Source organism: Fringilla coelebs (genome assembly GCF_963513975.1).
Source record: "Fringilla coelebs genome assembly, chromosome: 23".
Taxonomy (NCBI): domain Eukaryota; kingdom Metazoa; phylum Chordata; class Aves; order Passeriformes; family Fringillidae; genus Fringilla; species Fringilla coelebs.
Window position 1 is genome coordinate 5,047,450 of NC_140049.1, and position 13,994 is coordinate 5,061,443.

At 61.9% G+C, this 13,994-nt stretch overlaps 1 protein-coding gene across 1 annotated transcript; it reads left to right on the forward strand.

Annotated features, from left to right (window-relative positions):
• Positions 1–8,663: 8,663 nt before the first annotated feature.
• Positions 8,664–13,752, forward strand: EPS8L3 (EPS8 signaling adaptor L3; the record flags this gene model as incomplete). The annotated part of the gene is made up of 17 exons (XM_084220584.1): positions 8,664–8,704; positions 8,784–8,857; positions 8,950–9,014; positions 9,121–9,276; positions 9,796–9,933; positions 10,006–10,035; positions 10,884–11,043; positions 11,126–11,380; positions 11,465–11,529; positions 11,902–11,976; positions 12,065–12,213; positions 12,304–12,507; positions 12,587–12,683; positions 12,773–12,886; positions 12,982–13,061; positions 13,156–13,449; positions 13,542–13,752. 17 exons carry the CDS (start codon positions 8,664–8,666, stop codon positions 13,750–13,752), a joined length of 2,208 nt encoding a protein of 735 aa, XP_084076710.1.
• Between the last annotated feature and the right edge of the window lie 242 nt (positions 13,753–13,994).

Genomic DNA, 13,994 nt, shown 5'->3' on the forward strand with positions numbered 1-13,994 from the left:
ATTCTATCTTATTTATCTAATTTCTTCTTAATTTCATGTACTTAATTTTATCTTTCTTCATTTCATTCCCTTCATTTTATTTTATTTTATTTTAATGGCAGCAGTTGCTCAATTTCAGCCTCTAGACCCAGAAATTCATTTTTTAAGGTCTGGGGTGTCTTTGAAGCCAGACCATTCTGGCTGCTGCCCTCAGCCCTTCACTGAAAGGCCCCAAGAGAATCCTGCAGGGGCTGAATCCTGATTCTGATCCCATCTCCTCAGTCCCACCTCCAGTGCCCGACCCTGGGTTGGCTCAGGGACTGTCCTGGGTGGTCAGAGTGGTTTGGGGGTGTTCTGTCCCCATCTGTCAGAGCTGGGCAGTTCTCTGCTGTCCATGGGGCAGTTTTCTTTATCTCTCCCACAGCCCATCCTCCCTCCAGCAGATCTCTGCTGTCCATGGCCACTGAGTGTCCCTGCAGGGCTGATCAAATTCCATCATCCCATGGGGAGATGCTCTGCCCAGGGCAGAGCCAAGCATTCCTACCTGGATACAATCTGCCCTGGAACAGCACAGCAGCCTTTGCCCCCTGCATTCCCAGAGGAGCAGCTTTCTCCTGCCCTGCATTCCCAGAGGGAGAGCAGGCCCATCTCCAGCAGCCCTGGAGCTGCAGAGGAAAACTCCCCCCTTGTGCAGGATCCTGCTGCAGCAGAGCCACAGCTGGCACTGCAGGAGGGCTGAGCCCCCGTGGGATGGGGCTGTGCCCCCACCCTGACACACAGGGGACAGGGACTGCTCTCACTCTGGCAGTGTTGGGTTTTTTTGGGGTTTTTTGTATTATTTTATTTGTATTTTTAATTTTCCTAGTAAAGAACTGTTATTCCTGCTCCTATATCTTTGCCTGAGAGCCTTTTAATTCCAAAACTATAATCATTCAGAGGGAAGGGGTTTGCATTTTCCATTTCAGGGGAGGCTCCTGCCTTCCCCAGCAGACCCTAGCTGTTCAAACCAAGAGAGGGACCCTCAGCTCTCTCCTGGCCCCTGGCCCAGCCTTGGCCAAGGCGTCTCCAACCAGAGCAGCTGGAGGGCTGAGGAAGAGGAGGCACCAGCTCAGGTTCTGTGTTCCCCCAGCTCAGCTGGTAGAGCATGGGACCCTCAGTCTCAGGGCTGTGGGTTCCACGTTGGGCGCCACATCTGAGGTTGATCTGGCAGCACTTTGGGTCCAGCCCAGCCAGCCATGGACCTGAGGACTCAGCATCTCACACAGGACAAATCAAAGGGTGGGAGGTGCTCTTCTTCTCAGGACCAAACTCCTATTTTATTCCTAGACAGGAGTCACCTCTATTTTATTCCTAGACAGGAGTCACCTCAGGATTCAGTGACATCCCAGGAAAAGAGGGGGAAAGCCTCATTTTTAAGAGATTTTAAGCTCGGGGGAATGGGGGATGAAGGAAGAGAACCACAGTCAATGGGATAAAAGTGAGGAAGGGGCGAGGGGAGGGGTAAACCAGGGACAAACCATTACCACAGGGGCTTTTGGGGGGAAAGGGGAAATAGGACAGACCATGTACCAAACACCCAGTGCAAAAAAACAATGACTGAATAAATTGTTTAGTGCAATCCAACACCCCAGGACCACCCACATCCTGCAGAACAACAAGGATCCCCCTGGGAAGCCGCTGGGAGCATCTCAGGAGGCATCAGCCACGTCCCAGCTCCATGAACCTTGGCCTCCAATCTTTCCTGTCCCTCAAAAGCCACTTTGAGACTGAGACAGGACGGAGGGATGTCCAGGTGACAAATTCCACTCTCCCAAGGGATGCAGATTCCTCTGGCTCCTCCTGACCAGGGAATGGGCACTCCCAGGGATGAGTTGTTTCTCAAACCATCCGTAAATTGCTCTGCATCTTCCAAACCAGGGTGAAATGCCCAGGATTTGTGTTGGATTCAGGCTGGAGGTGCTGCCTGGGGCTGGCAAACCACAGACAAAGCCAGAGTGATCATCCCTGACTCCAGAGGGTAGGTACTCTTCTTCAAAAAATTCACATTTTGGACCAATTTTAGGACCTAATCAACCCATTCTGTCCATTCCTGGACAGAAAATGGCCCTGGACATTCACAGCATCCAAGAGCACAACCCTCCTGATGTCCAGCAGAAGCTGCACTGGCTGGAATAGGATGGGTTCCTCCTCCTGCTCAGCTTCCCACAGGACACAAACAATAGGGAAGGTCAAACGCTTCCCATTCCTAATATTTATCTATGGAATTATGTTTTCTGGCAGGAGTTGGTTGCTTTTTTTGGGGAAAATACAGCTTTTTGTCTCCCAATAAGCCTGGACCATGCTGGAAGCAATGCTGGGGGCCTGGGACACCTGGACTCCCATCCTGTGACACTGGGGAGTTTCCAGGGGTGAGAGGTGGCACCTGAGGGCAGGAGCAGCAGTTGGAGTTTTGCTAGAACGTGTCACATGCAGATTCTTTTGCTTCTTTTCTACCAGGGTAGGGATTAAATGTGTGAGATGGTATTTCTTGTTGGGACTCAGGTGTTTATTAGTTCTTATCTCTGTCCCAGTCTCACAAACCCTGAGCTCTACAGCACTTCACTCTAACAAACCAAAAATGGAGCCATGTCTCTCTCTCTAAGAGGCCTTTCAAGGATAAACTGTCCAATTAAGAAATGACACCTAAATTATTTTTAATTTTAACCCAATAACCAACCACCCATGGCCCACAGGGTGGGCTTTTGATGCAATTACACAAAACCACCCAAACCCATGGAGAAGAAGGTGAAGAAGCAGGACCAGCCTCTGCCCTGCAACCTCCATCTTGCTTTATCTATATTACTGTATTCTAAAGCCTTAGACTCTAACTTTTCCCCCCTGTGATATCACACTCTTCTATCCAAACTCCACACCCACAATCCCAGTTCTATCATTCCATTCTGGAAGCTTCTCCACGGCCTCAGGTCAATGCAGAGTTCTCCTGGAGGTCAGTGCCTGGCAGCACAGACAGTCTGAAATTCTCAGCAGTACCCAGGGTTCCAGCAGTCACAGTGCTCCTCACCCTGCCCAAGCAGCCCCCAAACACCTCCTGGGAGCCCTGTGACTTTCTGCAGCCCCGTCCTGCCCATCTCCCACCCCGAGGGCGGAAGGACCCACGGACGCTTCCGATGACGTGGGAGGAGGAACCTCCCCCCGAGCCCCTGGGAAGCTCCTCCGTGGGCTCTCCCCACCCCACACCCCACTGACAGCATCTGCTCCTCCTTTCACAACTTCCTCCAGAGCTTCTCCCTCCAGTGCAACACCCCTGACCCATGCTGGGTGTCACGTTCTGCGCCCAGCCCCCTCCCAGGGACCTCGTGGGGGTTCCTGGTGGAACCCTGGAACTGAGAATTCCAGACTGTCTGTGCTGCCAGGCACTGACCCCCAGGAGAACTCTGCATTGACCTGAGGCCATGGAGAAGCTTCCAGAATGGAATGATAGAGCTGGGATTGTGGGTGTGGAGTTTGGATAGAGGTGTGTGATATCACAGGGTGGGAAACTTGGAGTTTGGGGTTTTGGAATATGGTAATATAGATAAAGCAAGATGGAGGTTGTAGGGCAGAGGCTGCTCCTTCTTCATCACCTTCTTCTTCTTCTTCATCTTCTTCTCCATGGGTTTGGATGGTTTTGTGAAATTGGACAGAAAACTCTGCATTGCAGGGCATGGGTGGTTGGTTATTGGGTTAAAAGTAAAAATAATTCAGGTGTCATTTGTTAATCGAACAGTTTATCCTTAAAAGGCCTTGTAGAGAGAGACATGGCTCCATTTTTAGTTTGTTAGAGTGAAGTGCTGTAGAGCTCAGGGTTTGTGAGACTGGGACAGAGATAAGAACTGATAAACACCTGAGTCCCAACAAGAAACACCATCTCACACATTTAATCCCTACCCTGGCAGAAAAGAAGCAAAGATTCTGCAGGTTCCCAACCCAATCCCATCATCCACGGGGTCTCCAGGAATGCACATTCCCATGGGAAGGGAACCCACCCATTCCACCCCACCCCAGCATTGCCCTCCTGGCTGCAGCCTCCACAGCCCACGAGCCACGAGGCTCAGCCTTCATCCACCTTCATCCTCCTCCCTGGAAAGATGCTGTGGAAATGTTTGGGGTTTTTTTTATCTCTGGAAAAGGTACCACTTGCACCCTTGATCCCATTCTGCTCCCCATCATGGCCACGAGCTCAGTGTCCCTGGGTTTGTCCATGGGGATGTTGGGTTTGGGTCTGAGCAGCTCCAGGTGCTCCATCCAGCCAAGGAACTCACCTCATTTTATTCCAGGGAAAACTTGGGATCCTGAGCTTTGCTGAGCACCTTTTGTGTGCCATTCCAAGACCCCACTCAGATCCCAAGACGGAGGATTTGGGGCTCATCCCTAAATTTGGGGGATTTAGAGTTGGAGAAACATTCCAAGGGCCAGATCCCACTACCAGGGAGGTGCTGCTCTGGCAGAGCAGGTCAGGAATCCTCTGAATTAGGTTTGCCCCTGCGTGTGGAAGTGATGAGGAGGAGGGAAGGGCTGGGAAGCAGGATGGAGGGGCAAAGAAGATACCAGCTCTTCCATGAGTGAATTCATCCCAAATGCCAAAACTGGAGGAGTAAAATCCAATTTCCAGCTTTCTTTGGGCTCACTTGGGCACATCAGGGGATCTCCAGCATTCCCCATGCTGGAGAGGAACATGGAATAACTGTGGAGCTGTGACCTCCCTGACCTCCCTCCTTGCCCTCTCCCACCCAGCCACGACTCCCAGACCTTGCTTACCCCAACATCCAACCTTCCCCTGGCTCCTGCAGCGTGGGAAACACCTCCAAACCCTCTGAGGATCCTCACAGGCTTGGCCACCCCCAAGCAGGATTAAACCTGCTCATTTGCATGTTGTCATCACCTCTAATTAAATCTGTGTGGTGCCACAGTCCTTTCAGCCCCCACTGCCCCTGGAAATCCCCAGCTGTGCTGCCAGGATGATGGATGGTGGGAAGAAAACAGGATGGGTCCCACACACAGGAATGGGCACGTTGGGTTTTCCCTCTTCACACTAAAAATAAGAAGGTTGTCGCAGGTTTGTGGCCAGAGCCATGGGGCTGTGGAGGAAAACCAGCACTTTCTGTGGCCATAGGGCTCCTGGATCATAGCCCAAGATCACCCAAGTGATGGGTCCCCAACGCTCTGCAGCATGGGCAGCTCCCTCACCGAAATCCAAAAAAATTCTATTTCAACCTCCTCAATGCAAAAAACTGATGGTGTGAAGGTCACGGGGCTCCAGCCAGGAGCCACCAGCTGTGTCCAGCTGTGGACACCCCTGGCTGAGCCAGACATGGGCACGTCACTCCCAGAGTCCCCCAGATGTCACCCCCTCAGCATCTCCATCACCCTTTGGAAATGGGAGAGGGGAAACAAACCAGCCTCCAAGGATGTCACTGTGGGGTTGGGGAGCCAAAGGGTTAAAAAAACCCCAGGGACTTTGTCCTGTTGCTCTGGAGAGATGGGGTCAGCAGCACATTGGGAAAAGCAGGATCAGCCAGAGCCATGTGGGCTACAGAGCCCACAGGGCTGAGACCCCGAGGGATTCTCTTGGGGTGACCCCATTGAGATGGGACCTTCAGGAATGGGAGAGGAGATGCAGCCCCCAGTGACAGCCACCACAAAGGGACCATTGGGGTGACAGGGACCAGCAGGGCACTGGGGACCTAGCAGGTGACAGGGAGGCTGGCACAGGGATGGGGACAAGGGACCAACAGGGTGACAGGGACCTAGCAGGGGATTGTGCCAGGGTGACAATGCCAAGGTGACCACAGACAAGGGGACCATGGACCAGGGGCAGACCAAGCAAGACGTGGAGGCAGGATGACAGCGAGGTGCCACCAAGCATCCTCTGTCTTCTCCTGTGTCACCCCAAAACAGGGTGTGAGCCCAGCAGCTGTGGCAGTGGGACATTGGCTCGTCACTGCCACCACCAAGGAGTCCCCGTGGATTTGTGCATCTCTGAGAGGCACCCCCTGGGCTGTGCTTTGTGCCATGCCATCCGTGCCATGCCACCCCACTGCTCCCGCCCAGGGACTCTGCCCCAACAGTTTCCCAGCCCCTGAGGGGTTAAACGTCCCCAGCCATCCCCAAATGACGAAGAGACGCTGGTCCCCAGCAATTAGGTGACAGATCCGGGTACACCGCAGCCCGGGCTGGTGACGTGAGGACGGATCCAGGCTGGCTGGCGGTTTGTCCCTGGCTGGCACCCAGCCCCCGGAGCCACAGCTGCTTCCCGGCCCCGCGGCCTCATGGCACCTGGCCGGGAGCGATGTGTCACCGGGAATTCCAGACCCTGCTGCCTCTGTGGTGCCCCTGTGCCTGGCGACCCCCCAGAATGCCCCGTGCTGTCGCTGGGGTGGGCACGATCGGGTGTCCCCAGCGGGAACAGGGTGATGTCCCCACAGCTGTCCCCTGCCCTCCCCAGGAGCAGAACAGGGGCGCAGGTTGAGGCCGTTTCCCTCCCCAAAGCAGCTGCGCTTTGGGGTCAATTCACAGATTTTGCACATTTTGATGCTGGCGGTTTCAAAAGCTGAAATGGGAAAAGATTTCTGAGTCTCCAGAAGGCTCCGAGCCCCTCCCCGGCTCTTCCCAAGGGGGTTGGTGTCCCCTGGGGACTTCCCGAGCCTGGGGAAGGGCGAGGGGGACACAGCCGGGCTGAGGGCGTGCAGGGAATTGTTGCCTCTGGCTGGGAATTGAGGAGAAAAACAATAAAAAGGGGGTTTGGAGCGAATCTGCAGCCGAGGCCGTTCCCAGTTTACCCAGTGGGGTGACTGGGAGGAGCTGGGCCGGGGCGGGGCGAGCTCTGTCCGTGCCGGGGGTGGGAACGGACGGGCCGCGGTCCTGCCGTGCCCTGGCTGCTGCCGGGGGGATCGCAGCAGTAAATCGGGGGGGGCTCGGCTTTTGAGGGGATGGAACCCGAAATCTGCCACGGGGACCACAGGCGGCCCCTTGTGCCACCCTGCCCCGAGAAGTGTCACCCAAATGTCCCCAGCGCCAGGGTGGTGTCAGAGGCGCTGGCAGGACTCGGGACCCTGCACATCTGGGGCTCCGCATCTGGGGGCGCCACATCTGGAGGGGTCGCGCGTATGGGGGGGGGGGGGGGGGGCTGCACAAATCGGGGGATCGATCACACATCTGGGGGGCTGCCACACACCTGAGGATCCCCATCCAGGGATGGCGGCTGCGCCACTGAGGGGCCTGCACATCTGGGGGGTCCCACATCTGGCGCTCCCTCCATGCGGGTCGCACATCTGGGGAGGTGACACACCTGGTGGAGCACATCTGGGGGTGGCACACCTGGAGGGGTGGCACACATGGGGGGTGGCACACATGGAGGTGACACACCGGGGGGGTGGCACATCTGGGGCGGGGGGGGTGACACAGCGGGGGCCGCGGGAACGTGCTGCCCCCTTGTGGCCGCAGTCGGGACTGCACCCTGCCCACCCCAACCACCGGGCGGGGAAACTGAGGCACGACCGGCACCCCTTCCTCGCCCCCTTGGGGGAAATTCACAGCTCCCCAATACCTGATCCCCCCGGTTCTGGCCGTGCCTGTGTGCCGGCCGTCCTCGAGCACTCCTCGAGGGGGTCGCCGGCTCCGTGTAACACTGGGGGATGCAGGGCGCCAGGTTTCCCCCGTGGTGGGGTCAGTTTGGTCCACAAACCTGGGAAAAAAAAGGAGAGAGAAGGTGAGAAGGGATGTGACAGCCTGAGGGACTGAGGGACAAATGGGACCCTCGGGGACCCAGGGGACACGGCCCGGCTGATCCACGACCGCCTAAGTTGCACCAGAGAAGCCAAAAGGCATAAAATGAACCCAAACCTCACAACCCTGTGCCGGGAGAGGTGGCTCAGCGGTGACTCCAACCCCACAGACACGACCCCCGGCCACCCCGTGTCCCCCCGGCCACCCCGTGTCCCCCCAGCCAAGCTGACCCCGCGGCTCTGGGGATGACGGCTCCTGCATCCATCCTTCACCCAAATCCTGCAGCCTCACCCCGGACCCGGCCCCTTCCTGGGTACAAACCACCCTGGGAGGATTTGCCTGGCAGTGACAGCTTTGGGGTGAGCCCGGGATCAGCCCGCGCCAAGGGCACAGTCCTACAGGTGACAGGTGTCACCTACACCCAGCCCCGGGGCAGGGCACCTTGGGCTGGGGACAGCCCGGGCCGCATTCCCCGCTGGGTGCCCCGGGGCCAGCACGCCCTGCGCGGGGTGGAGAGGCCGGGGTGATTGCGGAGGTGGTGGCGGTGCCAGGTGCTGTCCCCACCGTCCCTCCCCCGCTTTAACGAGAGGGCAAAGAGCAGCTGGGTGCGGTGCCGACGACAAGCCCTGTCCCCTGCCCTGTCACCCTCCGCAGTCACGGCCCGAGCGGCAGAGCCAGCATCGAGGTGAGCGGGGACACCCCGGGGCAGCGACCCCGTCTCGGGACAAGAGGGGGACGGGGGACCCCGAGGGGCCGGGATGGAGCGGGGGGACTGGGGAAGGAGGGTCGGGGCGGTCCCGGTGGCCACCAAGGCCACGGCACCGCCCGGGGTGGGGGGTTGGGGACACACTGGGGGTGACACAAGGACCATGGCCAGGATCCCAGAGCAGGATCGAGACGCTCTGGCTGCTCCCGGCAGGATGGGAGACCCCTTCGGCCGCTGGAGCAGCAGCCCCTCCCGGTGAGCGGCCACCCTGGGGACCCCCGAGGGCTGGGCGGGACAGGGGGCAGGGCGTGTAAATGTCCCTCTGTCCGTCCAGGAGCGAATATGACGACAAGACCCCGCTCCGACATTCCAACAGCCTCGTCCGCCTCACCGGGAAGAGCATCTACAGTGAGTGAGGGCTGCACCCCAAAAACCCCTTCAGCCCCCCCCGCTACCGCCCCCACCTTATCCCTGTCACCTCACCCTGCGTGTGCCCTCAGACCAGCGCAAGGACTACGGGGAGACCCTGCTCAAGCTCCAGAACGATTTCCAGCACCACGTTGAGGTAGAAGCCCCCCCCAAAGTGCCCCGCGCCCCCCAGCCTTGCCAGGGGCCCGTGTGACACCGTGTGACACCGTGTGACACCGTGTGACACCGCGTCCCCCCCCCAGCACCTGCTCACGATGCACCTGGAGCGGGAGCTGCGCAGCGCCGAGGATTGCCTGAGGCGCCTGAAGGAGCTGGAGGAGCAGGGGCGGATCTGGGGGCAGGATGTCATCCTGGAGGTCAAGGACCAGGAGCTGGTGCTGAGCGACGTGGAGAGCAAGGTACCCCCCGGCCAGGGCACCCCCAAAGCCCAGCACTCCTCAACCAAGGCATCCCCTGACGCTCAGTACCCCCCGGCCGGGTCCCTGAATCCTGGGAACCCCCAAACCCCTGTGCTCCTTGGCTAAGGGAACCCCCAAACCCCTGTGCTCCTTGGCTAAGGGAACCCCCAAACCCCTGTGCTCCTTGGCTAAGGGAACCCCCAAACCCCGGTACCCCCTGGCCAGGGCATCCCCTGAATCCTGGCACCCCCAGCCTATGGAAACCCCCAAATCCCGGCTGGCCCCTGTCCAGGTATCCCCAAACCCAGTGCACCCCACTGCCCCCCACCCTGGCACCCCCAATCTGGGCACCCCCCCAGCCGGGCACCCACACCCCTTCCCCACCCCCAGACTCAGCCCCCTCCTATGCCACCCCACCACCCCCATGAAACCTCACACCCCACAAGCCCGACCCCACAATCCCACTGGCACCCCTTTAACCCTTTCCTAGCCGCTGATACCCCGTTTTCCGCCTCGCAGGAGGAGCTGGAGGCGTTCCCGCTGGGAAGCGTGCAGGGATGCTCCGCCGGGCTGGACAACGCCGTGCTGGCCGTCAGCGTGCAGGAGAGGAACCCGCCGAGAAGCAGCGTGCTGCTCTTCCAGTGCGGGCGGCTGGGGGTGAGCCCCGAGGGGGGAAAAACGGGGGGCAGCCCCCCGGGATGGGGTCTGATGGCAGCGGCTCCGTGCCAGGCAGAGACGCTGAGGAGCAGCCTGGAGAAGGTGTTGAGGCAGAGGAAGGAGGAGCAGAGCGATCACTACGGGCACAGGTATGGGGGGTAAGTGGCTCTGCGGCCCCTCCCTGGAGACAGCTCGGCTGGGCCCCCAAGTCTCGCTCCCCAAAGCTGTGGTGAGTCTGGCGGCGGGGTCTCCTTGTGGTCCCACAGCGCCCCAAAGCACCCCCTGCTTGTGGGCACACACCCCCACCTGAGGGGTGAGGGGGGGGCCCCTTGTCCCAGTGCCCCAGCTCCCGGCTCAGCCCCCCCATCCTGCCCCACCCCATGAACACAACCCACCCCCCATCCCATCCAGGGGCTCAGCCCCCCATCCTGCCCCACCCCATGAACACAATCCCCCACCCCATCCAGGGGCTCAGCCCCCCATCCTGCCCCACCCCATGAACACAACCCCCCCACCCCATCCAGGGGCTCAGCCCCCCATCCTGCCCCACCCCATGAACACAACCCCCCCACCCCATCCAGGGCCTCAGCCCCCCATCCTGCCCCACCCCATGAACACAACTCGCCCCCACCCCATCCGGGGGCTCGGCCTCCTTCCCATCCCTCCTACTCCATCCCCATGGGCCCGAGCCCCCCACCCCATCCACGGGCTCAGTTCCCCCCTCCCACCCCCTCTTCCTCATCCCCGTGGGCACAGACCCCCCCCCCCCCGCGGCCCCCACGCGCTCGGTGTCCCCTCATCCCCACGGGTACAGAGCGTCCCCCACCCCATTTCCCATCACTGGCTTCAGACCCCCCCTCCTCCTCCCTCCTCCCCCACACCCCAGTCTCGGGACCAGCCCCGCTCCTGCCCCACACCCACTCCCGAACCCCTCTCCCCCCACCCCGCAGCCCCCCCGGGCTCAGCCCACCCTCTCCTTCCCGCCCCGGAGCAGCCCGGACCCGCCACCGAGCCCGGCGCCCCCGTACGCGGCCCCGAAGCGCTGGGCAGAGCCCCCCGAGCCCGACCCCCAGCCGCCCCCCCGGCGTGGGCTGCTCTCCTCGGACTACCGTGAGTCTGGGCCGGGGCAGGGAGGGGCTGCGCCGTGCCTCAGTTTCCCCAGGAGCGGGGCTGACGCTGGGGATGTCGCCAGGTGCGCCGGAGTCCCCGCAGGTGCCCCGGAGCCGAGCCCCCGGCCAGGCCGTGTCCGAGGCGGACCGGGATGTTGTAAGTCCCGACCGGACCGACCCTTCACGGGTGGGGTCACCGCGACTCCCACCCAACACCCACCGCCCCCCGCACCCACAGGAGATCCTCAACCACGTCCTGGGCGACCTGGAGCGCTTCGTGGGCCAGCTGAAGACGGCGCTGAGCTCGGCCAGCGCGAAGAAGAAGCTGAAGAAGTCAGGTAGGAAGGGAGGGGAGGGTCCCGGGGGGATGCTCGGGTTCGGGTCTGCCCAGCCCGGTGCCAGCCCCAGCTGTGCCCCTCCAGCGCTGCCCCCGAAGGATGAGTACACGGATTTCTTCCAGAAGGTGAAATACGCCCTCAACCTCTTGGTAAGTGCCGTCGGGCTGGAGGGGGCGGCTGAGGGTGGGAGGGATGTGGGGAAGGGGCTAAACGGGAATGGGGGGGACTGTGAGAGGAAAGGGGGGCTGTGGGGATGGGGGGGACTCTGTGGGAACAGGGGCGGGTATGGGGATGTTCATGAGAATGTGGGAAGTGGGGCTGTGTGGAGTGAGGAATGGGGGGGGCTGTGTGGGGTGGAGGGGCTGTGTGGGGTGAGGGAGGTGTGGGTGAGCTGAGGGGCCATATGGGGACAAGGGTCTGTGTAGGGATCAGAGGTGTGGGTGGGCTGGGGGGGCTCCGTGGGGCTGGGGGGGCTGTGTGAGGACAGGGGGGCTCCGTGGGGACGCCTTCCATCCCCCCAGGGACGGAGCCACCCCTACGTGACGGACCCGGATCCCGCCGAGCTGCTGCGCCTCATCTTCTCAGCTCTGTCCTTCGTGAGTGCCCCCAGAGCGGGTCCCACCCCCCAAAATGTGTGACACGGGTGGGGATCACCCCTCACTGCTCCATCGCGGTCCCCTGCAGGTCCTTGGCCACTGCCCCAGCCCCGGGCTGGCCCCGGCCGTGCAGAGCCCGCTGCTGCTGCCCGAGGCGCTGCAGTTCCTCGAGGAGAACCTGGGCGATGAAGACTACGGCGTCTGGAAGAGCCTCGGCACCGCCTGGAACAAGTCCAGGTGGGGTCCAGCCCCCCGACACCCCGAAAGGGGGCTCTGGATTTGAGGGGGGTCCCAGCGCCCACCGCGGTGCCCTCCCCGATGTTGTAGGGCCGAGTACCCCAACAGCGACCGGGTGCCCGCGTACACCCCGGTTTTCTCGGACGGGTGGCTGCCCCCCGTGATGGAGCAGGAACGCAGCGGCGGCCTCCAGGACCCCCCCGAGCCTGCCTCAGTTTCCCCGCGACACTCCTCCCGGTCCCTGCCCCGCTCACAGGCAGCGGCCACCGGCTGGAGGGACCATCCCGGCCAAGAGTGAGCGTCCCCCTTCCCCGGCGCCTGCGGAGGGTCGGGGCAGGATCTGGGCACTGACGCAGCCCCTCCCCACCCCCAGATCCCCGCTCCCTGCCCAGCGGCTGGTCCGAGCCCTGTACGACTTCCAGGCCAGGAACTCGCAGGAGCTGAGCGTCAGGAAGGGGGACGCGCTGCAGGTGGGAGCGGGGCGGCCCCTCCACGGGTGGGGGCGCAGGGGGGACCCCGCGGCCCTGCCCTCCAGCTGCCGCCCTTGTCACCTCCCCAGGTCCTGGACCAGCAGAGGAAGTGGTGGCTGGTGCAGGACGAGCGGGGGGACAGGGGCCACGTCCCTGGCAACATCCTGGAGCCCCTCCCGGAGCCGGGGCACAGCGCCAGGCAGGTGGGAGACCCTCTCCCCTCCCTTCCCCTGTCGGCCCATCAGGAAGGGGTGGCCGGTGGCTACAGTGCTGTCCCCTCCCTTTGTCCCCGCTCCAGGACAGTCCCCCCACGCTGCACCCCAGCTCCTCGCCGGCAGAGGTGACGGCCTGGCTGATGGACAAGGGCTTCTCGCGGATGTAGGTGGTCCCTTGAGCCCCCTCCCCCCCAGAGCCCGCGTGGGTCCATTTGGGGCTGGGGGCGAGCCCGGCTTACCCCTGGCGCCCCCCGCAGCACGGTGCGGACCCTGGGGGTGCTGCGGGGGCACGAGCTGCTGCAGATGAGCCCGGACGAGCTGCGAGGGGTCTGTCCCGAGGAGTGGCGGAGGGTCCTCTTCAAGCTGTCCCCCATCAGGACCTCGCTGGGGGTGAGGCACTCCCACCCCCGTACCCCCACCCCATCTCGGGCCCCTCCGCCCCGCGCCCCCTCCCCACCCCCGGGGCTGGCCTTGCGGGACCCCCACCACCCCCCCCGGCCCACGGCGTCCCTGGGGGTGTGGGACCCCCCACCCCCTCCTCACTCCTGGGGGTGAGGGAACCCCGCCCCAGCCTGGGCCGGTCATGGGGGGGAGGGACCCTCATCCCCACGCCCCCCCACTCCTCCCCTCCCCTTCTCTGCAGATCGGTCCCAGGGACTGAGCCACCGAGGCCACGCCGATGTCCCCATCACGTCCCCGCCCCAGATGGGAACAGTTGGACTTGGGGGCAAACCCACCCCCCAAGGCAGAGAAACCACCCCCCCCCCCGAGAGAACCACTCCTTGAAATCAGAGAACGGCCCCCGAAGGAAGGAGGGGGGCAGGCACCCCCCTCGGCGGGCTCGGGCGCTGTGAAGGGACTTTGCATCCCCAAAATGTAAAGCGATTGATGTGGAAAATAAAAGTGACAGCAGTGGGGTGTGCAGAGTCTGGGGGGGCACCCCGGGGGCAGGGAGAGGGACAAGGGGAATAGGGGAATGGGGGCCAAGGGCGGGGGGGGTCCCAGCATTTCACCCCCCGCAGCACCCAAGGCTCAGCCCTGGTGCCCACGTTTGCGAGCTGGGGGCAGCGAGGGGGCCCCGGGGACAGGGCTGTCC